Here is a 25,346-nt window from a genome sequence, read left to right as displayed (position 1 = left end):
TAACTCAGGCTCAGAAAGCACTGAAAAGCCTACAGGAAACTAAAGAGTAGGATAAGGGAAATCTAAGCACTCTTATTTACAAGACCTTTTCCCACAGCTGCCACCAATCTCAACAGCTTTAACGAGCTCCATTAAAATTTATTTGGGAAGCTTACAAAGGGGGCACTGGCCAGAGGGGCTGGATCTGAAGGACCGGCACCAGATGGGTTTGCTGCAGGGTACAGCTTGGGGGTAACTGGGCTCAGGGAAGGTTGCTCTGTGTAGTCCACACGCAGGGCAGGCCACTGGAGAGGGTGCAGCACGGTGAGGGTTTGCAGGCTCCTTTCCATGCCTGGGTGGTGTCCTGCTGTGATACTAAACTTTGAATGGGAGCTGCTGTATCAAGAAATTTCACAGTAAGACAGGGGCTGCCAGTCTGAGCCTGAACCAAAGCGGTTCCAAAGATTTACTTTGGACATGCTATTGCTGACGGGGGAAAAGTGATGGGTAGGCAGTGAGCTCACCGAGCTGCACCGGCTGCTCCTCCGCCACCAGGCTGACCGGTGCCAGCATTGCACAACCCCTGGGGAGACAGGGTGAGAAGGGAAATTGTTGCAGTGGGCACCTGAATGCAATCGAGCCTCTTCAGCAGTAGAAATGGCTCTCGTTCCTGTGCCCTGACTCAGCCTCCCAATGTTGCAAAATCCCTGTTCGTATCATATGCAGGTGGTGGGGTTTCCAATTTAGAAGCTGCGTTGGAACAAGAACAGAAGAGGCACTCAGGGGTGAGTGCTTAACCTGGCACAAGCCTGTATTCAGCAGAGCGAGATTGCTGCCGTACCCAAAAGAAGCTCCCATCAGAGGCATTGAGCACCGCTTCCCCCATTATCCCCAGGGAAAAGTCCTGGGTCAGGATCCGTCTTATGTCTCAGGGATGCATGTTTAGAGATAGCAGCCACTAAAAGCAACTCTAAGGATCATAAAACCTGCAGTGGTGCAGGCCCCAACCCAAAGGCAATGACACTGGTGCTTGCTCCAGACAGTCCAACTGCACGCACCACTCTCAGGGCAGCTCCATGCGAGGTGTCTCAGTGAGGTGGGGATGGGCTGCAGGGATGCCAGCTGCAGAATCCACATTAGGAGTTCGTCTACTTTTGGGAGAAAATGGGCACAGTCTGAACCTGAAACCAGCTGAGAGGGAAAACAGGATAGATGGCAGGCCGCCACCTAGATGGCAAAGAAGCAGGGTGGACCCTGATAAGGGGAGATGCTGGTGCTATGTGGGAGGTGAATATAAGGAGACAAATATCAATTAACTTTATCTCTTTGCCTCAATAATCAGATATCGGCACATGAGCCAGTCACCCATGGCTCTCGGTAGTCAACAAGACGCCTCCAGAAGGAGGATGGGCACTGAGAGCTCAATGCAAGGAGTCAGATGGAGCCACTTACCTCAGCCACCGGCCCCAGGAGATGCCTGTCTGCAGCTGAGCTGCGGGGAAAGGAGGTGTCATTCAGTAATGACAGCATTAACACCTAGGAAGAGAAAGCAGCCAAAAAGCAGAGTTACATTAGGATTAGTATTGGCAGCATTGCTATGAAAGAATGCCCAGAGGAGGGAGAGGGTTTTTGAGCCCTGGCTGCAAAGGGGCCAAGGACTGGCAGCATTTTGAGCATGACCAGCTCGGTGTTGCAGGGCAGGGACCTTTGCCCCATCTCAGTAAAGACAGAGGGTCGCCGCTCAGTGGCACCCGTCCCCTTTGCTGAGGGCTCTGGGGAGCTTATCCCACCCACAAGCGGTGATGGGATAAGCGAGCTGCAAGGCGTCTTCGGGCGAGATGCCTCTGCTCTAACGGCACATGCAGGCAGATGCCGCTGTGCAAAGTGAACTTTATTCCATTTGCAAAATGACACAAGCTCCACACGCTGCCACTCGGCTGGCTGCCGGCTGTGGCTGTTGGGTCAAGCTTTGTCGGAGGGATCTGACTCACTTCTTGCATCAGACTTGCAAGAAAATGAGTCAGGGATAATCTCTAATATCCCAATCAGCCTCCCTACATCTCCTGCCTACGTTCAGCTCTATTTAGGGGGCTCTTGGGGAGCTGAATTCGAGGCTCATTCAGTACAAATGCCAGTGGGAAATGAAAGTTATCACTCAAGGAGGTCGCCAAAAGAAAAGGAGACTAAGAGAGATGTACCAAGGAAGCATGGAGGAGTTTGCACAGGGTTGTTGCTGCTCCTAGTTCCCTGGAAGGCAGAGGACTGCATGGCATTTAGATGGGAGCACTGGTGCTCAGGAAAGCATTGCAGGACAAATCTCTGCTGGGATTGCCAGACCTATGACAGATTCAGTGAGTCCAGCAAGGAAACAGGATCTGTCCCTGATGGAGGAGGAGGAAACTGGGAGCGTGAGAATGAAGGGAATAGCAGGAGCCTGGGGGCAAGCTGTGTGCGAAGCAGAGGGGAAGGACTGGGACTTGGAGTTGTACAGAGGGAGCCCCAGCCTGCACCCATGGAGCAGGGAGGGCAGGGAACAGTGAAAGAGCCTCATTACCCAAATGATGCCTTTCCCTCATCTCTTAGGGAGGAATCAGAGACTAGGACGAGATTGAGGAACTGCCAATCTGGAACAGAGTAGTGGTGCCTGCAGTCAAGTACCCAGCTTCCAGAAGAGGCAAATTTGGATGCTTTAGAGGAAAATCTTCGATAGCATCCCAGTTCCAGGAAGAGTGCAATACGTTGGGTGTTTACTCGTGTTGGGATAGCTGCAGAACCATAGCAGGGCAGACAGGCTATTTATAAGCGTATCAGATATCAGCTAAGCTCTTTGCACTTTCTATGGAGCATATATCAAGATTAACGAGAAGGAACATGGGCTGAGGGCAGCAAATGAGCAGAGGTTGGAGAAGAGGTGTCCTTTAATACAATGCAGATGGGAAAGAACAGCAGCTGGCCCTGTGCCCAGTGCTACTTCTAAGACCTCTCAAAGCTGAGGAAGATCACTTTATTACCAACACTGTGAGAAAGAAGGGTTGAAAATGCTGGGTTTGATGGCTTTGCATTATTAAATGGAGAATTGTTTGCTCCTAAATATATATACATATATATATATGCACACACACAAATCTATTCATAGATATTTCATTAAGCTCTTCTAAGTACATGCTGTGTGTAACAAAATAATAAGCCAGCTAAAGAGTTAACTCTCTATAGATCTCCAAACCTACTAGGAGGGAGCTAGAATACAGATTTAAGCAGACAGAAGATGATACTTGTTCCAATTAATGTTCCAGCTAGCATCTGCTCTTTTTAATTAGTTGAAGTCTGGTTTTGTCTGGAGACAGAATTGCTGAGCAGAAGCGTGCTGGCTTCTTTTCTGCTTAGTTGGCTATTCTGATCTCTCTTGGTCTTTGGAAACTTTTTCTACACTTCACAGAGGCTAAAAACTATTGTGCACTGATATTTGTGTGTGCCCACAGGCTCTCTATAAGTTTCACTGCAACCAGCTTCCATCTGGAGGGAAAACAGGCACAGGAAGAGTTTTTACAGGTGTCCTCCCCACCACACACACATTTGTGCATTGCTTCACTTATCTGAGACTCAGTTTTCTTCTGCAAGCAAGAATTCCTGTTGAGCAGATGCAGGTGGATGGAGAAGGGTTCCCTAGGACCTGTTAACCTTCCTGTTTTGCTCGAAGCTTGCTGATCCTTCACCTCACCCTTTGTAACATGACCTTTGAGGATCTGCATGTTTCAATTACGCACAGATGAATAATTTACAAGCCACGGCTGTTGGGATAAACAAGCCCTTCTGCTCTGTCCAAGCACTAGACAGCTTGTCTTAAATTTCCCTCACTTTGCTGAAACCTCCACGACTTCAGCAGCATTCAAAAACTTTTAAAGGAGAAGCTGGTGAGGGAAAAGCAGGATGGCATATCACAGCAGCAAACAGCACTCACAGCAAGTATTCCTCTTATCTCTGAGCAGGGCATTGACCTGTTGTACAAACTCCAGGTAGGAAAGCCACTGGCAAAGCAACCTCAGATATAATATTTACCTAAGAGGAGACATTTCAGTGGAAAACAAGCTACAGGATCTGCTGACACCCTGGTGGAGAGAACAGCGGGCATTCACGCAGGTGCAGTCAATGGAATAGGAACAGGATGTGGAAACTTTCTAGCATTTCCAAGTAACAAGGCTGTTGTTGCATGAGGGGCATGTTTGCGCTGTCTGTGATTGCAGCTGAACAGCTACGAGAAGCTGTGGATCTGGGGCTTGACCCGCCAGAGCCCCACCGTGCGGCATCAGAGGAGTCACTTGGTTTCTCTGCCCCACTACTCCATCCTTAAAGCAGGGAGGCAAACAGGCAGGTCCTGCAAGGAAACAGCCAGGCTGACACCACATGTTTAGGAACTGTTTTGATGGGTACCTGCTGACGCCTAGTCCTCTGGCAAGGGAAACAGATCCCATGAGCTGCCCTGGGGATATAAGCTGCAGTTTAGGGCCACAGATAACAACTCCTGTCAAAGCTTCTCTGGAGAAGACGGACAGGACCAAAACAGCTCAGGAGCAAAGTGAATAACTGGGTTGTTTTTTCTCTTTAATCCTTTCCACATGAGCAGAAAGGGTTTGGAGCCATAAAGCATGTGCTCTCTCTTGCAGCTCTCAGAAATCAGCCCTTTACTTTACAGATCCTTTTTGGTCAGATCTGTATGCCTCTACTGAAGGAAGGGAGCCTGCACCACCACCTGTTCTGCTAACAAAAAGCCACAGTTTCGCTATCTCCCTAAGCAGAGACTGGCACTGACAGGGCCAATCCCACCTTCCCCCCGCCTTTGATCACGGTGATCAAAATAAAAGGATTGTTTCCTCAGGCAGGGTATTTTTCAGCTGGACAGTCACAGCAGCTGTACTTTTGCCATGAAGCAAGGGCCAGGAAAACAGCTGGAACTGTGCCGTAAGAGCTTAATGTAAAATCATGAAGTTGCAACCTCAGGTTCCTGGGTCATTTGTCCCTGCAAATAGCAAGAATTTATAGCCCTTGTTATAGCCCTGGTTAGGAAAGTCTCCTTGGCTTCAGCTCCGTGGCTCTCTTTCCAATGGGCCAAGCACAAACTCCTAGGCCCCAGACGTACTTAGTTTTGAGGGAAATCTGGAACTACTTTTCAATTTGGGATTAGGTCTAAACAGGTATTCGGAACTGGCCTTGAAATCACAACTATGTCATGTATTTATCATCCTTACCAACAGAAGGCTGTGGAGCCACTCAGGGGCCCAAGCTCAGCCTCCCAGATCTCCTCCCCGCCACCTGGAGAGTCTGTGAAACATCCATTCTCCGAGGTTTTCAAAACAGCTGTGCAAAGCCTTCAGCAGCCTGATGTGACTTTGAAGTTGGCCTTGCTTGGAGCAAGAGGTTCGGCCTGAGACCTCCAGTGGTCTCTCCCAAGTGGTATTGTTCTGTGGTTCTGTCATCTTCAGCTGCATTTGCATCATGCTCTGCTAGGCCACTATCAGCAGACAGATCAGCAGGTGTCCCCACACTGACTAATCCAGGCCAGAAGTCAGAGAGCCTGAATCAACTGACGCTTCAGCGTTGGCTGCATTAGTTCAGGAGACAGAGCAAAGCCCAGAGCTTATCTGCATGCGGTTGTCTAAGAAGAGTACCGCTGACAGTCATTGCAAGGGAGGATCCTTGCCACCATGGCACATGCTAGAATAAGCTCTACATTGCAAAAGAAGCTGGCCCAGGTCTCACAAGGTCCTAAAATACAGACAGCAGGGTATTTTCTCCTCTTCTCAGCAGGAAAGAGTCCACAATCTCAGCAGAAAAAAGAGAGCGTGAAGTACAAATCATTGAGCACTTGCTACTTGCTGTCTAAGTCATTACACAAGTACCCTCACAGCAAAAGGATGGATAACAGGGGCTGTCCTGTCATTTCCACATGTCTCTTTATAGTATTTATCAGCTTTCAACCACCAGATTGAATCCAGAATAATTCTTGTTGCAAGAATATCACAAATTCATTTTGGATGAGGCAGCCCTGGAAGACACTGGATATGAGAGAATCAGTGGTAGGACTCAAAGACCTGAGTGAGTCCTGCTCCATCAGCTTGTTTGCAATGATGAGAGCTGAGCTCACAGGTCTTCTTGAAGAGCACCCTCTGGGGACACTTCTCAGTGTCACTTCTTCAGCAGCCAGAGGATGGGCCAGGTTTTTCTTGGTGCTCATCATGTCTGGAGACCTCACCTGTATGGTAAAAGTGGGAAATACAGATCACTGCGCCAAATCCCTGTCCATGGCAATACAAGGTTGCTGCCACCTCGTGGCTGGCTCTGACCATCCAAAGGTCACCGGGCATGTTGTTCCAGCTGGAAAATTTTACATTAAGATAAAAATCCCTCCTAGAAGTAAGCTTCAGCTGGGGGTAAACAGCATTGCCTGTAGATAGACCCCATGGAACCAGGGCACCTGGGTATCACAGCTTTGCTGTGCACATGAGGTCTTCTGCACTAGTTGCTTATCCCTGTTTGGGATGGCTCCACCCCAAGTCATAGTACCTCTTTTTCTATCAGGCCACCACTTCCTTGTGCCCCACAACCAAAGGAGACAAGGAAACATCCACAGTTTTGTCAAGAGGCCCTGGGTTTGCCATGCACATGCAGCAGTTGGTATGTGTAGCAGTTCAGCATGGCCATTACAACAGTCAGGTGCTGGGAAGGAAGAAAATCTGCAGAGAAGCAGAGACATGCTTTAGCCCTAATGCTTGATCAGATGGGATGGATATGGTCTCCCGTACTGTTTCTTTATGGCATCTTCCATTGAGCTGTGGTGCTGATGCAGGGATGTGTACTGTAAATAAAGCACAGAGGAGAACCACCTGGTCAGTGTTCCTCCCTGAGTCAGTGTCTATACAGAGCTCAGCAGTGTGTACAGACCTTGCAAGAAGGGTGTGAGCAGCTGTAATTTCCCCATCTCTTCTCTACAACCAACCTGAAGCTACTCCCCTCTAAGCAGGGAAAATGCGCAAGAACAGTCACCCTAAGAGACCCGCCAGCAGAAAAGCACCCAGAAGCTCTAAGACCACACTGAAGCAAAGTGCTGGTTTCATCACCTTCAGTGGAACTCTTACACTTTGTGCTGTGGACACTCACTTGTGCATCCCTCCTCCTACCCCGTGTGCTACCTTGGAAATAGGTTCTGTTTTCCTCTTCTTCCTCTTGGGATGTTCTGGGTTCTGCAGCCACACAATTCAGCAGGAAACAGAGGAACAAAAGCTCCAGAGAATGAAAAAGCTGCCAAACCATTTAGTATTCCTGTGCCATTTGCTGTTTACTAAGGCTTTTCCCCTTGTGTGGTACGTATTGTGTCTCACTTTGAAGAAACTGAAGTAGAATACTTAAATAAATGAGTTCCCCTTGAGAAGACTCCAGGCAATGGGGAGATGGCTGCTCAGTGACCTGTGCAGTATCCTGGGTACACAGGGAGTTTCCTGTAAAGATAAGACTACAAAGGAATATTTATTTATCTAGATACTTATTTAGCTTTCATCTCTGGCAGCATTTCTCAATCAGCCATTTCAAAATGTTTTGCCAACACTAATTAACCCTCACAGCACCTCTGTGCTAGTAGAGAAGACAAGCAACACCTTCAAGAAATAAATGAAAGGAGCAAAGAAATAACCATATCTTGCAATCCTAATCCCAGGTCCTAACAAAATCATCCCCTGAAAGCCCCCAAAACATCCTTCTGTTGGAAACACAAGAGGCAATCTGCAATTCTTATCATGTAGCCTGTCTTCCTCAGATCTGCACCAGGGAAGCACTGTCCAGACATTTAATAAGACCCAAAAATGCAGTGCCCTGAAGCTACATTGCACAACCCGGAAATCCCTAACGAGCTACAGCACCAGTCAGCTGCACAGCCTATGCCACCAAGCAGGCTTTCCCATGATGTGCACATGATATTTATTCCATTCATTAACTAAGTTAATGGTGGCCAAGAATAGACCCCAGATGTCCTTCTGGCCTTAAAAACTTCTTTGCCCTTAAGGAAACAAAGAGCCCAAGTGGCTTATGGCATGTGCAGGATACAAAGAAGGAACCAAAACTATGAAGAGCTTGTGCATTTCCAAGAATTCACAAAATACATCTCCGATTTTAAATAATTTCCCCAAACAGGAACAGAGATAAGCGTTTAGGAAGGATGGCACAGAATTGAGCAATGGTTATATAAATGCATCATTCATTGATGTAGAGATTACGCCAGACAGAGCTGTAGCTGTTCCAATGTCTTAGTCCTGTTATCTATTTCTGTGATGGCTACTGCTGTTACTACTACTGCAAATTTGAAGTTCTGTAATAAACTGGTATTTCTGAACAAAGGCCATTGGATCAGAAAAGTGCGTCTTAAATACATCTCATTCCTGAATTATTTTTTTGGTAATGGAAATTACTTTACAGTCTCATTTTTGATACATACTCCCAAGTACATTTGGAAATTTTCCCCAAATATACCAAAGATAGCACTTTTCTGCATCACTGCTAAAAATCAAAGTAATCATGTGCAGAATAAAGAGAAATTTCTTTCTTTATAAGCATTTTCCTTCTGTTGCCTGAATCCAATCTTTCGATAATCAGCAATCATGGAAAAGAACAATAACAATCAAATGAGAGTTTGCACTTACAGAAAATCATGCTATTTATTGCATGACTTATTCAGAGGGAGAAAGCTGTTTGGAAACCTATCTGTAAATGAAGGAAACTGCTATTTCCGAAAGCTGAAATTATATTAATAGAAAATCTAAAGAGTCTAGAGAAGAACATGGTCCATTTGGAATAGACTCAGTCTTTTCAGAAAAAGGAAAAAGCAAATATGGTATTTAAAGATCTTTTCCTTCTTAAAATATATTACTTTTTTCAACTGATAAAGTATCAAATCATCTTTCAAATTATGTGACTTTATGGAATGATTATTTGGGTTTCTATAGCATTATTGACTTGGGGAGAATCCAGTAAATGTCAGTTCATTCACCCACACCACGTCAGCCCTGAACTGAGACTGTTCACACCTTGTGAACAGAAAGACCAAAGCAGAGAAAAAAAAATGGTTCAAAGTCACATGGTGACTAAAAATTACAGTCACTTCCACAGTCCAGGGCTCCAACTCCCATCTCCTCAGCCCACTGCTTTGCTTGTTGAGACAAGGTTAAATGCCTGATTTCAGGCCAGGTGGATCAAAATAAAGAAACCCAGCAAGGGGGGAGCCTTTTACACCTGAGAAGTTTTCTCTCTTTACCATCCAGATGGCTGGTTTGTACTTAAGGGAGCTGCCTGCTTGGCAGACACATAGCATCACCTGTGTCGGGAAGCCTCCTGGGAAGACCCACCTGGCTCAGCCCTGTGCCATCAGGGCAGGGACGCTTGTCCCTGCTGCAGGGAACCCAGGCCAAGGCATCCCTTCCGTGCATGGGCTGGGTGCCACCTGACAGCAGGCGCAGGGGTTCCCATGGTAGCACAAACAGAAGGACAACAGCCGGAGCTGAGCCGAGCTGCACTGCGTCTGCTGCACCGCATCCACAGCCATCCGTGGAGAGGTCTCCTTTGGGTGAGAAGCCATAAAAATAAAGGGGTGAGGGCAACTGCAGCATTTTCTCTGCTTGTCAGCATCGGATATAACTGTGCTCAGACAAGCAAAGGTACTGGGGTGTTTCAGTGGGAAATCACACGCACTAACGGCCTCCTCCTCTGCGTGCCAGCTGGGAAATGGGACACATCTGTCCCTGCAATAGCTGCCCCACAGCTCAGAACTTGAAGCAATTTCCCAGTGAGCACGAGCCTTTTCTGTGAGTGATGTTATCATTTAAATTATTTGAGTATATAGCACATATGCTTATCACACACTCTGGGAACGTAGTGGATGGATTTTATTGTATTATTTTTAGAATTGTTTGCATGTTTACTTTGGCTTTGTTTTTTTTTTTTTTTTTTTTTTTTTTTTTTACACAGCAGATTGGTGCTTGGAAAATCACTGAATAAACGTTTCAGTAGATTAAAGCCATGAATGCCTTATCTTCTGATTCACATACTACTGGACATTGATGTGTAACTACTGAAACATAAAAGTGTCAGAAACAGTGAAATATATGCCAAATGATTCTAGCAACAAAGTATTTTTCATTAGCATTATAGAGCTTAATAATTATAATTAGCACAACTTGCGCTTCTGTAGCTTTTGGCATTATTTCTAAAGTGCTGTGCAAACAATCTATTAAAAAAAAAAAAAAACAAAAAAAAACAAAAAAACACCAAAACCAATATCCTCAAAACAAAAATACTTCAAAAAATGAATATTTATAAGTTAATCTTAGCAACAGGGTTTTGTATACTTTGTTAAGTGTATTACAAAGCACTTTTTATCTCAGGGAGCTTCTCTGACAAATTATTTGCAATATATCAGTATCTTCTGTCTAGTCTCGCTTTTCAGTCCCATTCCCTGTAGCAGAAGTTGGAATCAACCACTTGAACAAAAAGATTTTGATGAGAAGGTTTGGGAATTACAGAAGCCAAGGTGTGCACTGAGAGGGCTGAATGTTTGCTAGAACTGCTCTGTGTATTTCACAAAGTGTATTCATCTGAACATTGCCTTCCTACACCTGGCCTGATGGGTTTTTCCTCTAAAACTCACAACATCAGCAAGGTTTATGTTGTGGCAGGACACAGATGGGGGACCCTTAGAGAAAAAAATCCGATGAAGTTACACCCAGGTTCAGAGAGACATGAAATCTAAGTGAACAGTCAAGGATGCTTTTGGAAAAGGTACTTCAGGATCTGAAAAGCAGAGAGAAAACATTTGGGGCACATTCAAACAGCTTAAATTCTACCTCAGTCTCTGTCTCTCATCAATGCTGAAAGTTTGACACCTCTGAAGAATAAGATACTAATTGGGCAGCTGCAGAAACACAGCCAGTAGAAAACACAAAGCACCAAGGACGTACGTGGAAATTAGGCCAGATGAGTTTAGCTCAAAATACATGAAAACTGGAGGCTGTTCAGAGCAAATAATGATGCTTTAAAATAGCCTTAAAACTAGTGCAAGCGGAAGAGGATATTTTCTGCTGTGTCTTATACCAGTGTGGATCAGGAATGGTCCCAGCAGCAGAATTACATCAATTGAACTAATACCTCCCTGGACCCAGCTTGCTGCCTTTGTTGATTACAGGGTAACTGTAACAATGATCTATCTGTTCTTTGTGAGTGAGATCATTACAATTATGTCTTTTCCCCTAGGACCTACAGCAAAGACTACAAAAGAGATTGGATTCAGAGAAACAAAACGCTAACCTTCAACAGTTTGCCAGCCTACAATTAAACACGAATCAGTTCCCTACAGCATGTCTGTGTTGTCCAGCAGTCATTCAGCCTTATCACAAGAAACCCACAGTACTGGAGCAATTTCTGGTAAGAGCTTTAGGGAGTAAAAATGTTGCTTGTGAACCAGCATGGGCAGATGAAAGCATGGGTTTAGATCAGAACTGGAGCTGTGAATGGAACAAGAAAAGGCAAGGGACTTGAGCTGCTTATTGCCTCCAAATTGTTTTGTCTTTGCTTTCCCATCATTGCGTATGTAAGGAGGACTCTTGTTTTACACAGCCTTCACATCAGCCAAGGATCAGCATCTCCTGTTTGGTGTCAGAACACAAACATTTTCCAGTTTGCTGAAGCTTTTTTTTAATTCCCCCAGATGCAAAAAGCTCAGTGGTTAAGATCCAGAAAGCCCCTAGGCCGTCACTGCATCACTTGCTGGCAGGTCCCAATTGATTGATTTGTTTATGATTTTCTTTGGGCCAGGGTCAACGATGCCATCTCCACATGAAGAGTCAATCTCTGAAAGTCTCTCTTCCAAACCTGCAATGGAAACACACCTTGGGCTGTCAGGTAAGGTCATGATGCTCTGGCAGCTTTTTGTGGTTAGGTCAAAGGAGAGGTCTGTGTTCATACTCTTCTGCTCATGATCAGGTTAGACTAACTCCCAAAAGCTTCAGGAAAAGTTCTGCCTGAGGAAAACAATGAACAAATACTTCAATAAATGAGGTTTGGAAATGGGAAGATGGACTGTAAGGGAACACAGCTCTTGCTCTGCCATCAACAGCTCCTCAGAGAAGGGCACAGGAATTAGCCTGGTCTCTGATAGATCTCCTAGTAGAGCCAAGATCTGAAGTCCTTCCTGAGTTTTTCTTCGTCTCTCAGACACTGATTTTACCTTGAGCATTTACCCAGTCTGACTTTATATCACAGTATTAAATCGTGAACCAGAGTCTTCCTGCACAGGGGCAAAAAGCATTCTGCTCTTCAGACTTGGGCCTGGCTAAAGCTTTCCTGATTTACAGATAAACCAGTTCTTTTGAGGCTTTGACAATTAACTAAAAGCTTATATTTATATTAACAGGTATGACCTATGTATAATACTTTTCCAATTACCTCTCCTGAGAGGACTAGGTACCTACCAGTTACAAGAGAGCTGGAGAAGGTCCAAACAATTGACACTTGTTATATTGGGGCTTCTAATCTTGGAGTGGGATTGTTAAATGCTAATGTTAAATGTTAAAGTAGGCAGTCAGCTGTCACCAGCCAGAGGCATACATTGTCAGGAGATGTGCTGCTGCGGTCCAGCACAGCAATGTCCCTTTGCACTAGGTCCTGACGTTCTGCCTTGCACTTTCTACATCTTTGTCTATTTCTTGCAGAATTCCCAGAAGAAGGTGAAAACCCAATGAAAAATCCTTTTACAATTCCTCCAGATCTTGATGTTTTCTTAATAAGGGACAAGGAAAGAAAAAAGGCTAAGGAGGTATGTACACATTTTACACCTGTGCATATAGAAGGGGCTCACTAGGGGAGGCAACCAACTAATACAAAATGAGACCAAAGTTTACTGCATGAGAGAAACAACACCTGCCATATTCGGCTGAGAGTCCCCCAGATCAGCTACAAGTCCACTGAGGTCCATGATGAAAGATTACGCTTACCAAGAGCAAAGGCGAGCATAGGCTTGCTGGTCACTAGTGCACTAGCCTGGAGAGCTGGGTCCGTGGAACATCTTTCTTCCTTATTTCCACTGTGGATTTTCCCTAGGGTATGTGATCCAAGTGGAGTAGGAAGCATGGAGAGCTTATGGTGCCCCTGAGAGGCCTGAGAATTCAGATGATTGCAGAAGCCAGGCAGTAGTGTGGAAGCAAGAGGGTTTTGTTTCTAAATCACAAAGGGAAGGCTCCAAACAAGCTTAGGCAAGCCTCCTCACCTCACCAACTGATGACTGATAGTCTGTGTTCAGCTTAGGTTCAATGTCACAATGTAAATATGGGGAAAGGCCTAGTAGGAAGTGCACTAAGGATGTCTGCTGCCTGATGTCCTCAGCCTAACCCAGGCCCACACTGAGCAGGGAGCAATGAATTACAGACCACAGCTTTAAAGAGGGTTTGAAGAGACATCCTCAATTCAAACCTGAGGGTTTACATGCCTGTGTGAAGGCTGGCTGAGGTTGTACTGACCGTGGGCTGTCCTGTTCCCTTTGACTAGGGGAAGGATGAACCTCTGATAATTTCCATTCTGTCCCAGGAATAAACCAGGAAGGAAAAATGAGGACACTGAGTGGGTACAAACTGTCACAGCTAGTGGCTGGATGCAGAACGCAAAATCAACAAACTAATGAGAACAGATACTAAGAAAATAAGTGTTTTGGTTGAACCAAGAGGGGGTATCACTGAGATCAGTCAGATAAACCAGGCAAACAGGCATCAGCAGGGTATCAGTTGCTGCTAATTTCTAGACTGTGAATAACCACTGATGTCATTAAAAACCACAGCAGACAAAACACATTATCAAGCTGTCCGCATAACTGCCTCCTCCTCGTAGGAACGTGAAAAGATGAAGACCATGAAAATCCATGAGAAAATGACATACTCCACTAAAGTAAAAGCAAAGCAAAAAGGGTTCCGGAAAGCTCTGCAAAAGGAGGAGGAAGAAGAAAACAGCAAACAGGCAACAGATGAAGAGAAACTGAAAGCTCTTCAGGAGTGTCTTTCGTGGAAGATAGCCATTAAAAAAGGTAGGGAACAGTTACCGTCTTTGTAGCAGTGCTGCTCAGCTGGATAACAGACTACATCAAAAGTCACCCAGAGGATGGGACTAGCAGTTTGCTCTAGCTGACTTTAGTGAGCTCTTGCAGACACAGTAGTTATCTGCTGCATCTTTCTAGCCCTTGTGTGGCTAGGCTGTCTCCGTCTCATGCATTTACATATGCAGCAGGTGTCACCACCACAGTAGCTGGGGTTCTGCCATCCCCTGTGGCCACAACAGTAGCTGGGAGTCCTGGGAAGCAGCACAGAAATCAGCTGAGAGTTTGGTGGACCTTGTGTCATGGAGACACTTCCACTAAAATCCACATTTAGGTTAGCTTAGTAGACATGACCCTAAATTCCTGCCTCTAACGTGGGGAATAGCTTTGCCAACTGAGCCTAACTGATGTCAAAATGGTAATAAAATAATTGGTATTGCTGCCTTCAGTGCCAACCACATCCATGCTCACAGCAGCCACCGTATTCACTGTTCTTTGCATGACCATATTTCCCCCCCAAGTCTGATGAACTTTTTGTCTTTGTTTCAGATTACCCACTAGAAAAGGAGACCTTCCGCAACTACATAAATGACAGAAGAGAAATATTTTTACTTGAGGTACTTGGCTTTATTTAAGGATGTTGTTCTCTGACCACTTAATTATTCTTCCCTGTGTTGCTTTTTCCTCCCATTGCATAGAGGTTACACTAATAGAGCATACATGAGACCTCATGAACTGATTGTCCAAACCCTGTGTTAGAAACTCTTAATCTATACATAGGCCAGCAATCCACAACTAAGAAGTGAACATAGGTCGCTCACACCACCCAGTGGCAGCCATCCAACGATTTCCCCTTCATTTACAAGATGTGCAGATACACTGACCTTTTGGCTTTTGCTGTACCATATGTAGTTTATAGCTGGGAGCCTTTATGAAACCAAAATATGGGAGCCGTGCTGGAATATCCCCATTATTCACCCTTATTGTTTTACTAAAACACCACTGAATCAATCTTTATCAGCTAGGAGTTAATTCAGTGCTGGGACTTTTTGATTCTGCCTTCAGTTTCACCACTTATTTATTGTGTTATTTCTGAAACATCTTCTGGCCTCTGTGTACCGAGTTTGCACTAAGACATATCTTGGTTTGAAATCCTTACCCTCTCTGCCAACAACTAGAAGGCAAAAAGGGAACCAAGAACGAAGCCAAAACACCACACAATTAACACCAACAAACTGATTTGCCTTTATGGGTTCATTTCAGTATGCCATGGCAGTGAAGAGAGAGGAGATTCAAAGGTTGGAGAACATAACAGAGAAAGAGGAAAAAAAGCTGGAAAAGGCTGAACACCGCCTGGAGAAGGATATTGCCACGTTTGATGAGTTCCTGAAGGAGAACCACAGAAATTCTGTTCACGCCCTGAAAATGTAAAGGACGTTGAGGGAACCACACATATACTCTTTTGCATAGGACAGCAAGTTTTTTGCTTGACCTCCCCTGAGGGTTTGGACTAGCATCCAACCTCAAATTCTGTGTGTCTGGGTTTTCCCAGAGTTACAGTCCCAGTAGCATTTTCTCCCCACACATTCAATGAAACAGATGAAGGAATCAATAGTAGGGGAATCATCTTATTGCAAAAACCCTCAATTTGGCTGCGGTGAAGAACTTAACATTGTCTCCACCACTTCTGTTCTCACAACACCCTTATGACAGGCAAATTCTTCTTCCCAACCCTTCACAGCAGGAACAGTTCCCTATAAGAAGCAAGTTGGGCACTTTGGTCCATTACAGGTATCATAAAAGCAGAGCAGCAAGTGATGCTCAGCAGCAGCCCAGTTAGGGACCCCTTGAACAGAAAGAAGACCCCACAAGCCCTTTACCAAGGCAAGTGGGACCTTCAGGCAGGAGCCAAGTGTCACCTGTGGTACATCTGTACCGTTAAAAATATATATATTTATAGGATTCCTCCCCATCTTTGATCTATTTTATATGCATCACAGCTCACTACCTGCTTATCGCTAAATTGTTTCATGGCTTATGTTGATGCATTCTAGCGCTGAAAAAGAATCTGCAGCAAAGACAAAGAAAATAACAGAGATCCAGATGATCAATTCCCAAATAAATAGTCTCCAAAGGTAAGAGCAGCACATTATTCTTGCTCAACCTTTAACAGCCCCTACAGCACTATACCCTTACAGTCCTTGGGGAGGGGAGGGAAGTTCAGAAAACAGTACTATTTCAAAAGTCAAAACATTTCAGTGATTTCTAGACAAAACATTAGAGCTTTTGTTTTCCAGATACTGATTTTGTTCTCTAAAACAATTTAACAGTTTAACAAGTTTAACAGTATTTTAAAAAAGAACTAATCTGAAACCAAAATGAAATGCCTAGTCTCAGATTAAAAACAAATAAAAACTACAGCAAGGCATTTTAATAGTGTCTTTAAAAATGATAATTCCCATGACAAGCGGAGCTGGCAAGATTTGTATTAATTTTTCAAGTAAAAATTCTATTATTTGGCATCAAAGCTATAAAATGTGGCTTGGGGGTTGATTCACTGACTGAAAGACTGAGTTTTTTTTAAGAGGCAGCAGGAGCACTTGGTAATACATTAATTACTCATTTTGTTAAATGCTGCCATGCTCCCTCCTATGGGCAGCGTGCAGGGAGCAGGTATTTCTTTCCTGAGGTGACAGATACTTGGGGGAAAGTAAAAGAGCTGAACAAGTTATCACCTGCCAGCCAAGGCACAATACCTCATCACATGCATCTTTCGAGCCCTCCTGAAGTAAAACAGATATTTAATGAAGGTAACTTGACTGCTTTATTTTAATATCCCTTCTTGGTGTTTGCTCACACTGAGCTCAGAGCCAGGTCAAGTCCTTTAATCTCACCACTTATATCTTCCACACCAAAGGTGACACAGGCCACATTAAACCCCTGGAGATACCTGCAGAGCGTGGGTGCTCTCTGCTGGCTTCCCAAGGTGCAGGGGCTGAAGTTTGGGTTGGACGAGACAGCAAAATGGAAGCATTTATTTTCTTCTAAATGCACATCTCTGCCTCTTCATCTCAATTGACACCATCAGTGTATTTTGACATCCATCAGTGTATTTTGACACTGGCCAAGCTGCAGATGGCAGCTGGTCACCACTCCTATCAGAGACACATGGGCAAGGGAGATCTCTGTTCGCTCCCTTCTAGCTGCACAGGCCTTACAGGGTTGACAGATGTAAAAATTAAGCTCCAAGGCCTGCTGCTCAGATTTCAAGACTCTGCTGGAGATGTGGGTAAAATACTGCTGCTTTGCAATCAAGTAACTCTCTCTGGACATGTGCAATTACACCTGAACTTGTCTGCCAGTTTTTCAGGCTGGCCAGATGCCAGTCACCCAGACAAACTTTCCTAGTATTGTTCCTATATTAGTAAGCCCAGTGCCACAGAAGAGGTCTGCCCACAGAGATGTGACCAGAGGGATTTCAGATGAGGAACTGCAGGGCAGGTTCACATTTGTCTGTGTGTGTTCACAAGGACATGTGCCTTCTTGTCCCTTTTCTGAGTGGAGCTGTCTGTCAAGAGTTAGAAAGAACCTGCTCAAACAGGGGCTTTCCTTCTTGCTAACACACTTTGCCCACTTCTCTCACCCTAGTGAAATATCCAGATTTGAGAATACTCTGCAAGAGTACAAGATCTACAAGGACTTCCTCTATCAGCTATCTCCAAAAGAGTGGCAGGAGGAACATGTAAAAAAGCACACAAAGCAGTCGAATACAGCCTCCAAAGCTAACCAAGAAAGTGCCTCTCCTCTCACCGCTGAAGAAGAGGGTAAGTGCCATGGAAGAGCTCCCCACTCCTCACCAGGCCAGCTCCATGCTCTAAACGTACACCTCTTCTGGTGTTCAGGCCCAGGCCTGACAGCTGGGTTAATGCTGCCTGTCTGTACACTACAGGTTATACAGATGCATCAAGTTCTCTGCTGTCTGCAGAAAGTTTGAATTTAAAGCTGTTGTGTGAGATCAGGCCACAACTCAAAAGCCTCCTGAAGCCTTTCTCGACAAAAAAGTAAGTACGAGACAACAAAAAACAACAGTCAAGTAATATGGAGAACACTCAACTGAGAATCAGGAAGATAAAACCTACTCCTCACCTTCGCTCTCAGCATGCATAGGTCTGGGTCTTATTGGAACAAATCAACATATCAGACGTTCCAAAGATGTGCAAGTCAATACTTGTACCCCTACCCCAAAAAAGCTCCATCCCCAAATCCTCTGATAAGAGCCTGCACAGAGTTTGGGCCCTAAGGTGACCCCAGGAGGAATTATAGACCTTGGGTTGGAGCAAAGCTTCTCTGTGGCCTGTTTGTGGCTGGGTTACTGGTTCCCACTGTTGGTCACATCAATCCCATCAATGAGGTCCACATTGCATTGACCACCTGCTTTCAGTAAGAGGCTTCAGGCAGTAAGAGGCTTCCATAACATGGGCAAGCCCAGACTGAGCAGTGGAGAGCAGGTGAGAGTAAGAGACAAGAAGGGCCCACTTTTTTTTTTTGTTTTTGGAAGGCATATTGAACAGTTGCCTGGAAATGCAAAGCATGGGCTTGTGGTGATTCTATAGCCTCCTGAGGCCAAAAAACACCTGGTTAGCAGTAGAGTTTAAGCCAAGTCTCTACCTGCAGGGCCAGCTCCTCGGCCTCCCCTCAGAGCACTGCAGGTGCCAGGCCCTCCCAAGCGGGGCTGCTTTGTGCCACCCCTTGTGTTGCCACTGCAATTACTGGGCTGCTGCCATGTGGCAGAAACAATACATACACAAGTGGGTCTGGCACGAAAACGATGCAAACTGAGGTTTTTCACCCCTCCCATAGCCCTGGGGCAATAGGTGCGAATGAAGGCAATGAGCAGACTGCTGCCAGTGCCAGAGAGGCTCCTCTTGCCTTGCTTTTGCAGCTCAGGCTCATCCCTGGGACTGAGCAGGGAAAAAAGAGACTTTATTGCTGGTAAATGGCAGATGGCTGTGCAGAAGAAGCACTTAACAGCCTTCTCCAAGGGCAAGTAAAAACTGCAGACTCCTGTGGTGGCCACAGCATGTTGTTCGGGAGCAGTAGCACACTCCACACAAAGCTTTCTCTACATTTACTGTGCTGCTGTGTCTTTTTAACAAGTCTTTTGCCTCAGCCTTCTCATTACCCAAGAGCCCAGCTTCCCACCACATTTAAAGGCATTTGGATCAACACCCTCAGGTCAGGCTCCTCTGTTGAGTTCTCACCCCGCTGGCCAGCAGAGCCTGGAGCAGCTCAAAAAACATCTTGCCTGAGGACAGACGCAGCTCCTACAGTGCATCTTGGTGTGGCCTCTAGCTCCTACTGATGCCCAGGCAGCCCACAGACAAATGGGGGGCAAACCTGCAAACATTCAAAGGACTATTCAGGAGCAAACAGCCAACACACAACAGAAAGGGAAGCTGTCAGCTACCTGCAGCTGAAACTAGAAGTTGTTTGAGGTGTCAATGTTGGCTAGTTGCCAACATGTGGCAACTATGTTCATGCTATACTAACAAGGTCTCCTTTGAGCTGTCATTTCTCTAAGAGCCTGATACACAAAATACTTTTTCAGAAGTTCACGGGAGGAGCAAGAGAGCAAACCCTGCTCAGATGAAGAAGATGAGGTCAGAAGTCTTTATACTGAAACATTTACACTTTGTTCTGTGTCATTTATTGATGTTATTAATTTCTCTCACCTTCTAACCATTCATTATGGGGTTGAGGTGTTATTGTGGCCACTAATTGTAGATGTATGTTTATATATTCATAAACATTCATGTTTTTAGAAACCTTCATTATAAGTATCTTCATATAACTTTCCTCCGCTGCTTTCCAAAAACCCACCATCACTTCAAAGCTTGCCAACCCACAACAAGATGATATGACATGTCACAACAGGAGGTTTTGAGATTAGCAACGTTACCGTTTTATGTCCAAAACTGAAGTTTTCTCACTCAGATGTTTGCATCACTTTTTACTTCCCAAAATTCAACTTGGTGCAGCTACTGAGGTAGTGTCAAGCTAAACACCTGGCAGGAAAGTAGGAGACATTTGTATGTGGACAGCCAGGTACCTCTTTACATGCAAGAACAGTTTGACAGCTGGGGCTGAATAAGCTCTTCACTTGCTTTATTTCAGTTCGTGCCTGTTTTCTACCATCTGTGCAAAAACTGAAGTAAGAGCTTCCACTGTTTTACATCAGTTGAATGAAATTAAGGCAAAGCTAACAGCATCACCACCCCAAATCAGCCAGTGCAGTAAGGCACACAGACTTTGTGTAAGTCTTGCCTCTCTCTTCAAGTAAGCCTTACCTCCCTCTTTTCTTGAGTTCATCACATTGGCCGCAGATCACAAATCACAAACCTTCTCCATAACAAGGCAAGGCTTCAGAGACAGGCCTGGTCCTAGAGAAGAGACAGAAGGTTTCAGGAGTCAAAAATCAATGCCCAGAGTTGGGTGCAGAGCACTCAGCTTTCTGTAGCCACAGCCCCTCCAGCCCACACTGCCATAAGAAACCAGAGAGCCACTCTGCTGAGCGACAAAACTTCTTTAACCTAGGGCAGGGTCTACTTGGTAGTTTCCCCTAAGCAAACACATTTTTTTCTTTAGGGGAATATAGTCATGTCTGGGGATCATGCTTGGCTGTCCTGCTGGGGGGAGCCACAAATAACTCCAGTAGGCAAAGGCACTGGTGGGCATTTCCCTCTTTCCTCATTGTGCAGTTTCGTCTGGAACAGAGAGAGAGGAGTCACAAAATCATTTTATTTGGATATTAAACTACTTTTATGTTCCAAAGTTTTAGGAAACTTCTCTCTCTCTGGGATTGAACTAGTTACAAACAGCATATTGTTTAGGCAAAGTTTTTCCAGAAAAATAATACTTTTTTCAAATCTTTTCAAGTTTTTTTTTTTTTTTTTTTTCCAACACAGTTGATAAAACAAACAAGCAACAACAACAAAAAACACAAGGGAGCTTTAGGGCACCTTCTTCCAGTCTCAAATCAAAGCAGCAGAACTAGAACAAGCAGAGGGCAAAAACTCATCACATGTGCTTTCCTCTCCAGGAGCCTGAGCTATATTTTACTGATCCCCAACAACTGCTGTCTATTTTCACGGAGATGGAGGAAGAGAACTTGTCCTTCATCCAGAATTCCCAGGAGATGGAAGAAAGTTTGGATGAGCTCCAAAACACTTTCATCACCACACACCAAAGGACGTAAGTGTGATCCTGCGATTCTGTGAGTGATGGGAATGGGGTCCCTGTGCCCCGGCTTTCAAACACAAGTGACCCCCCCCCCCCCCCCCATTTACTAGCACCTTCCCACCAGGCTGCCTAGTCCTCAAGGCACAGGCTGGGGAACTGATGCAATTAGCATTCTGTGGGGTACACACACCAGGAAGTATCATGTAATTCTCATAAGAAAAGATCAAAGCAAGTAACAATGAACCTGGAGCGATCCAGACCAGCATCTGTTTTGACTCAATGCAAACCCTTCCCAGAGGAAGCCAGCAGGGAACCTGAGTGTAATTGCAGCACAGTATTTCTACCGCAGGTAGGCACACCTATTCCCATTTGCAGTGCACCTTAACCCCTTGTGAATGTTTTTAAATACAATCTACTTCCTGCATCAACTCATTAGAAATTCTCAAGTGTTATTTAGCTATGCTATTTCTCCATCCCCCACACCGACACATGAACTGTTATTCCAGAAAACCCAAAGCTCTCTGCTCTCAGAGCTACAGTGCAAGCTGTCCAGAAATGGCATGTAGTGTTACCTCCATCTGCCGGCAGCAGGAGGGATGGTCCTGGGCTGGAAAGCAGAACAGCAGCCAAGGGGTTCTGAGATGCCTTTTTCAAAATACCTCCCTTCTCTTCTGGCCTAGGGAGCAGGAGATAGGACAGCTGAAGCAGGATGTGGTCAACCTCAAATCCACCATCGCCAAAGAAGAAGAGAGGGCAGCAGATCTGAAGCACAGAGTTCAAGTCTTTTCTTCTGAAGAACACAACACTGATGTCCAGGTACTCCTTGAGATCAAGGCAAGGTGGGATAGCATGGCAATGAGCAGTTTCTCTCCACTGACTATAATCATCCTGGGTAAACAGGGACAGAGGGCTGGGATCAGCACTTTTCTCAGCAGTGGAGCTGCAGCAAGGGCAGGTTTGGGGCACAGTGCAGGCAGCAAACTGGGACAAATGTGCCCACACCACGCAGCTGCCATGAGGGGGGAGGAAAACCCACAGAGGCACCCAGGCTGCTGCAACCTGGCCTGAGCCATGGCTCAAAAGAATGGCTCAATACAGCCCTCCCACCCCAGGCACTGCAAAGCAAATTGAGAAGCAAACAACTGAGTTTTGTTGAGGAAATTTAAATCTACTGGTTTCCTTTTCTATTCTTTTGAAGGGATGTAGTGTTTCTACTGGGCAGAAGCTCACTGGTGCATCTCACCTTATCTCTTCTTATCCCTAGGACAAAACGCTCACAAGCTTGAACAAAAAGGTGCAGGAGGTCTATAACCAGTGCATTGGAGACAATGAGGCAAACCTGACGACACTGCAGATGCTGGCAGCGATAGAAAAACGGCTCAACAATTTATTGGACAACCTGGAGAGAGTCCCACCAGAAAAGATAGCACAGATTGAGAAAGCCAAAGAAAAAGAAAGGAGGATAAGGTAAAACAAGACTCTCTGGAAACAGGTCCTCTATTTTTAAACATTGAGGGTCAAATGCAAAACTACTGAAAGAACTAAATTTTTCAAATCAACCCTGGTAACTAACAGAAATATGACTGCCCAGATAACCAATAGATCCCATTTTACTCCTGTGTTGCTTCAAATTCATGGTACTGACAACTCTTCATCAGCAAACAGCAGCCACAGCTATGTTAGAAAAGACCTGGAAGGTGCCTGTGTTCTGAACTGAAAGGTAAAATCTAGAAAAAGATTAAAAAAAAAAAAAAAGTCTTCTGAGCAAATTTGATGAGAACTGTAATTTTAAGAAGACAATTTGCATTAACAGTTAAAGTAATTGGATAGAAAATTAATTCTCTGTATAAGTACATAAGAATTTTTGGCAGCTACAGCAGTTTCTAAATGTTTCTCCTACAGAACTCTAAATTTAACTTGTGCTTTTTAATGGAAATAATAGCCAGTTAATACAATAAATTCAGGTTTTGAGACATTGCTATTGCTTCAGTTACCCACCTGAAAGTTCCCCTTGCAAACTGCAAAGAGAGCTGGAATAAATGGAGAGCTGACTGGATCTGGCCGTTCCAAGGTGAACCAGGTTAATCAGAAGATAAAGTAGTTTGAGCATTTAAAGCCAGAACAGCGACATTCTGCTCCTGCTTAGTTTCTTTCTCTGTATTTTTCTTCACCTTTGTAGTAGAAAGGGTGCAATACTTCTTCCTGATGTTCTGTGAATGATTTTGCACTCGTAACTGACAAAAGAAACAAGATACACACATAGTGGGGATGGAAGAGAGGAACCCAGGAAGGAATCTGACCAACCCCTACCCCTGCCTCCACACCCCCCATGCCAAAAAACACCATTCAAAGATCATTTAAAATCCAACATCATCTATACTCAACCCCCACACTCCATTGGTCTTACACTGTTAGACGACACATATATCAAAAGGGTACTCTGTGTAGCCATGTCTCTGTGTAGCCATGCACGTTTAAATCCTTTTTTCATTCCCTTCAAAAGGTTCAGAGAGGAAAAGCTAAAGCAACAGAAGAAGCTGCAGGAGGAAAGATTGCAACGGGCCCTGGAAAGAGCACAGGCAACCGTAATAAAAAAGGTCAGTGCAATAATCCATAGGAATATCTTGTCTCCATAGCCTGCCTCAGAGAAGTTGGGGGTACCCTCAAGCATTCAAGGGAAGAGCTGTTGCAAGGAGGCCTCCACAGCTGTGTGGGGATGACACCCATGCTCATGTGTAGGCCAGATTACAGGATTCATATAATTTAAACAACTGCCAGAGGGCAGCTGTGCAGAGTTATTCCAGTTCTGTGTCCTTCTACTGTCCTCCCATTCTTGTGCCTTAACCATGTGGTCCTCTCCATTGCTTGCCAATTTTCTCATTAAGCTCATTTCAACTTGATAATCTGGCAATATTAAAAAAAAAAAAAAAAAAAAAAAAGGCAGGAAAATCAACAAAGGAGAAAGGAGGCAGCAGCAGGACACCCTGCAGCAGCAGCAAGCCCCCAGACCAGCTCAGGTGTATAACCAAGCCCTACCTTTTGGCACATGGTCCTCATCACAACAATCCAAGACTTCCCTCCTCAGAGGTACGTGCAGAACCGCAGGCCAGGGCTCCTGCTGCACACCAAGCGAGCACATTTCACAGGTCAACGTGACCGTGAGGGCAGCCCAGCTCTGCCATGCATCAAGCTGGTAACAGGATGGGCAATCAAGAACAGGCACCGTGAGTCCCTGCCCCTTCACGCAATATAAAACAGAGTTCTGCAGGCCCCCTCAGATTCCAACTTCCCACCTCCTTGTAGCAGTACTAATAAGGCTTTAATCAGAAAACAGCTGCAGGAACATCTACAGTCTTTGTAGAAGCTGAAGTACTGGCACATGAATCATCTTCAGGTGCTTGATGCTTACACTTTAAGAGAAAAAACACGCTGAATAGACACATTCAAGCCTGCCTAGAAAGCAGCCAGCAAAGGGCCATGGCTCCAGGCAGCAGGAGAACCCCATGGTGTGAAGCAGCTGTATCAGGAGCCACAGGGCTCATAGATGCTGCTCAGCACAGCACTGATGTGCACGGCCTCTGCTTTCTCTGCAGCCTGGCAAGAAGCTGATGTTCCGCTCCAGCCCACCCACCAAGAAGGAAAAGAAGAAGCGCAGCCAAGAACAAATGGATAAGGAGAAGGAAGAACTACTCTATTATTTCACTTGACAGCACAGCCTTTGCTATACCACGTAGGGCTGATAATCATTCTAGAAAAAAAGGTTTTCCTAGATTTAGTCTGTTAAGAGTCTAAGCCATTTACTCAGTGAATGAACTTCAATGAAATTCCGTATCTTATACCACAAGATCCCAGGGAAAAGAGCTAGTGACAGGTAAATATTTTATAGCCCCCGATTTTTTGCTTACGGAAATAAAATTTTCTCTCATTTCATTGCAGGCAACAATGTTTTTCTCATTCAGTTCTTGAAGCATAAAGCTGTGATACTCTGTGATATCAATAACAAAAAAGTGTTAAC

At 45.0% G+C, this 25,346-nt stretch overlaps 1 protein-coding gene and 1 long non-coding RNA gene across 2 annotated transcripts in view; one reads left to right on the top strand and one right to left on the bottom strand.

Annotated features, from left to right (window-relative positions):
* LOC119718218 (uncharacterized) overlaps positions 1 to 24,333 on the bottom strand; it is a 34,368-nt gene extending 10,035 nt beyond the window's left edge. Inside the window, exons 1-6 of the long non-coding RNA XR_011812394.1 lie at positions 23,739 to 24,333; positions 23,330 to 23,565; positions 21,904 to 22,007; positions 20,440 to 20,532; positions 9,366 to 11,883; positions 1,432 to 1,515 (exon numbers count right to left, since the gene is read on the bottom strand). This is a non-coding gene — a long non-coding RNA (uncharacterized lncRNA). The remainder of the gene's footprint in view (positions 1 to 1,431; positions 1,516 to 9,365; positions 11,884 to 20,439; positions 20,533 to 21,903; positions 22,008 to 23,329; positions 23,566 to 23,738) is intronic.
* On the top strand, positions 11,295 to 25,261 carry CFAP100 (cilia and flagella associated protein 100). Its single transcript, XM_038185885.2, has 15 exons — positions 11,295 to 11,436; positions 11,827 to 11,913; positions 12,723 to 12,826; positions 13,891 to 14,083; positions 14,642 to 14,709; positions 15,356 to 15,519; positions 16,147 to 16,227; positions 17,741 to 17,916; positions 18,042 to 18,153; positions 19,701 to 19,752; positions 21,192 to 21,343; positions 22,012 to 22,147; positions 22,596 to 22,798; positions 23,835 to 23,928; positions 24,925 to 25,261. The coding sequence occupies exons 1-15, from the start codon at positions 11,370 to 11,372 to the stop codon at positions 25,036 to 25,038; spliced, it is 1,803 nt and encodes a 600-aa protein (XP_038041813.1). The 5' UTR covers positions 11,295 to 11,369; the 3' UTR covers positions 25,039 to 25,261.
* The last annotated feature ends 85 nt before the right edge of the window (positions 25,262 to 25,346 follow it).

Source organism: Anas platyrhynchos, chromosome 13, assembly GCF_047663525.1.
Source record: "Anas platyrhynchos isolate ZD024472 breed Pekin duck chromosome 13, IASCAAS_PekinDuck_T2T, whole genome shotgun sequence".
Taxonomy (NCBI): domain Eukaryota; kingdom Metazoa; phylum Chordata; class Aves; order Anseriformes; family Anatidae; genus Anas; species Anas platyrhynchos.
Note: the sequence above shows the minus strand (reverse complement) of the source record. Positions and strands in the feature narration are given on the sequence as shown.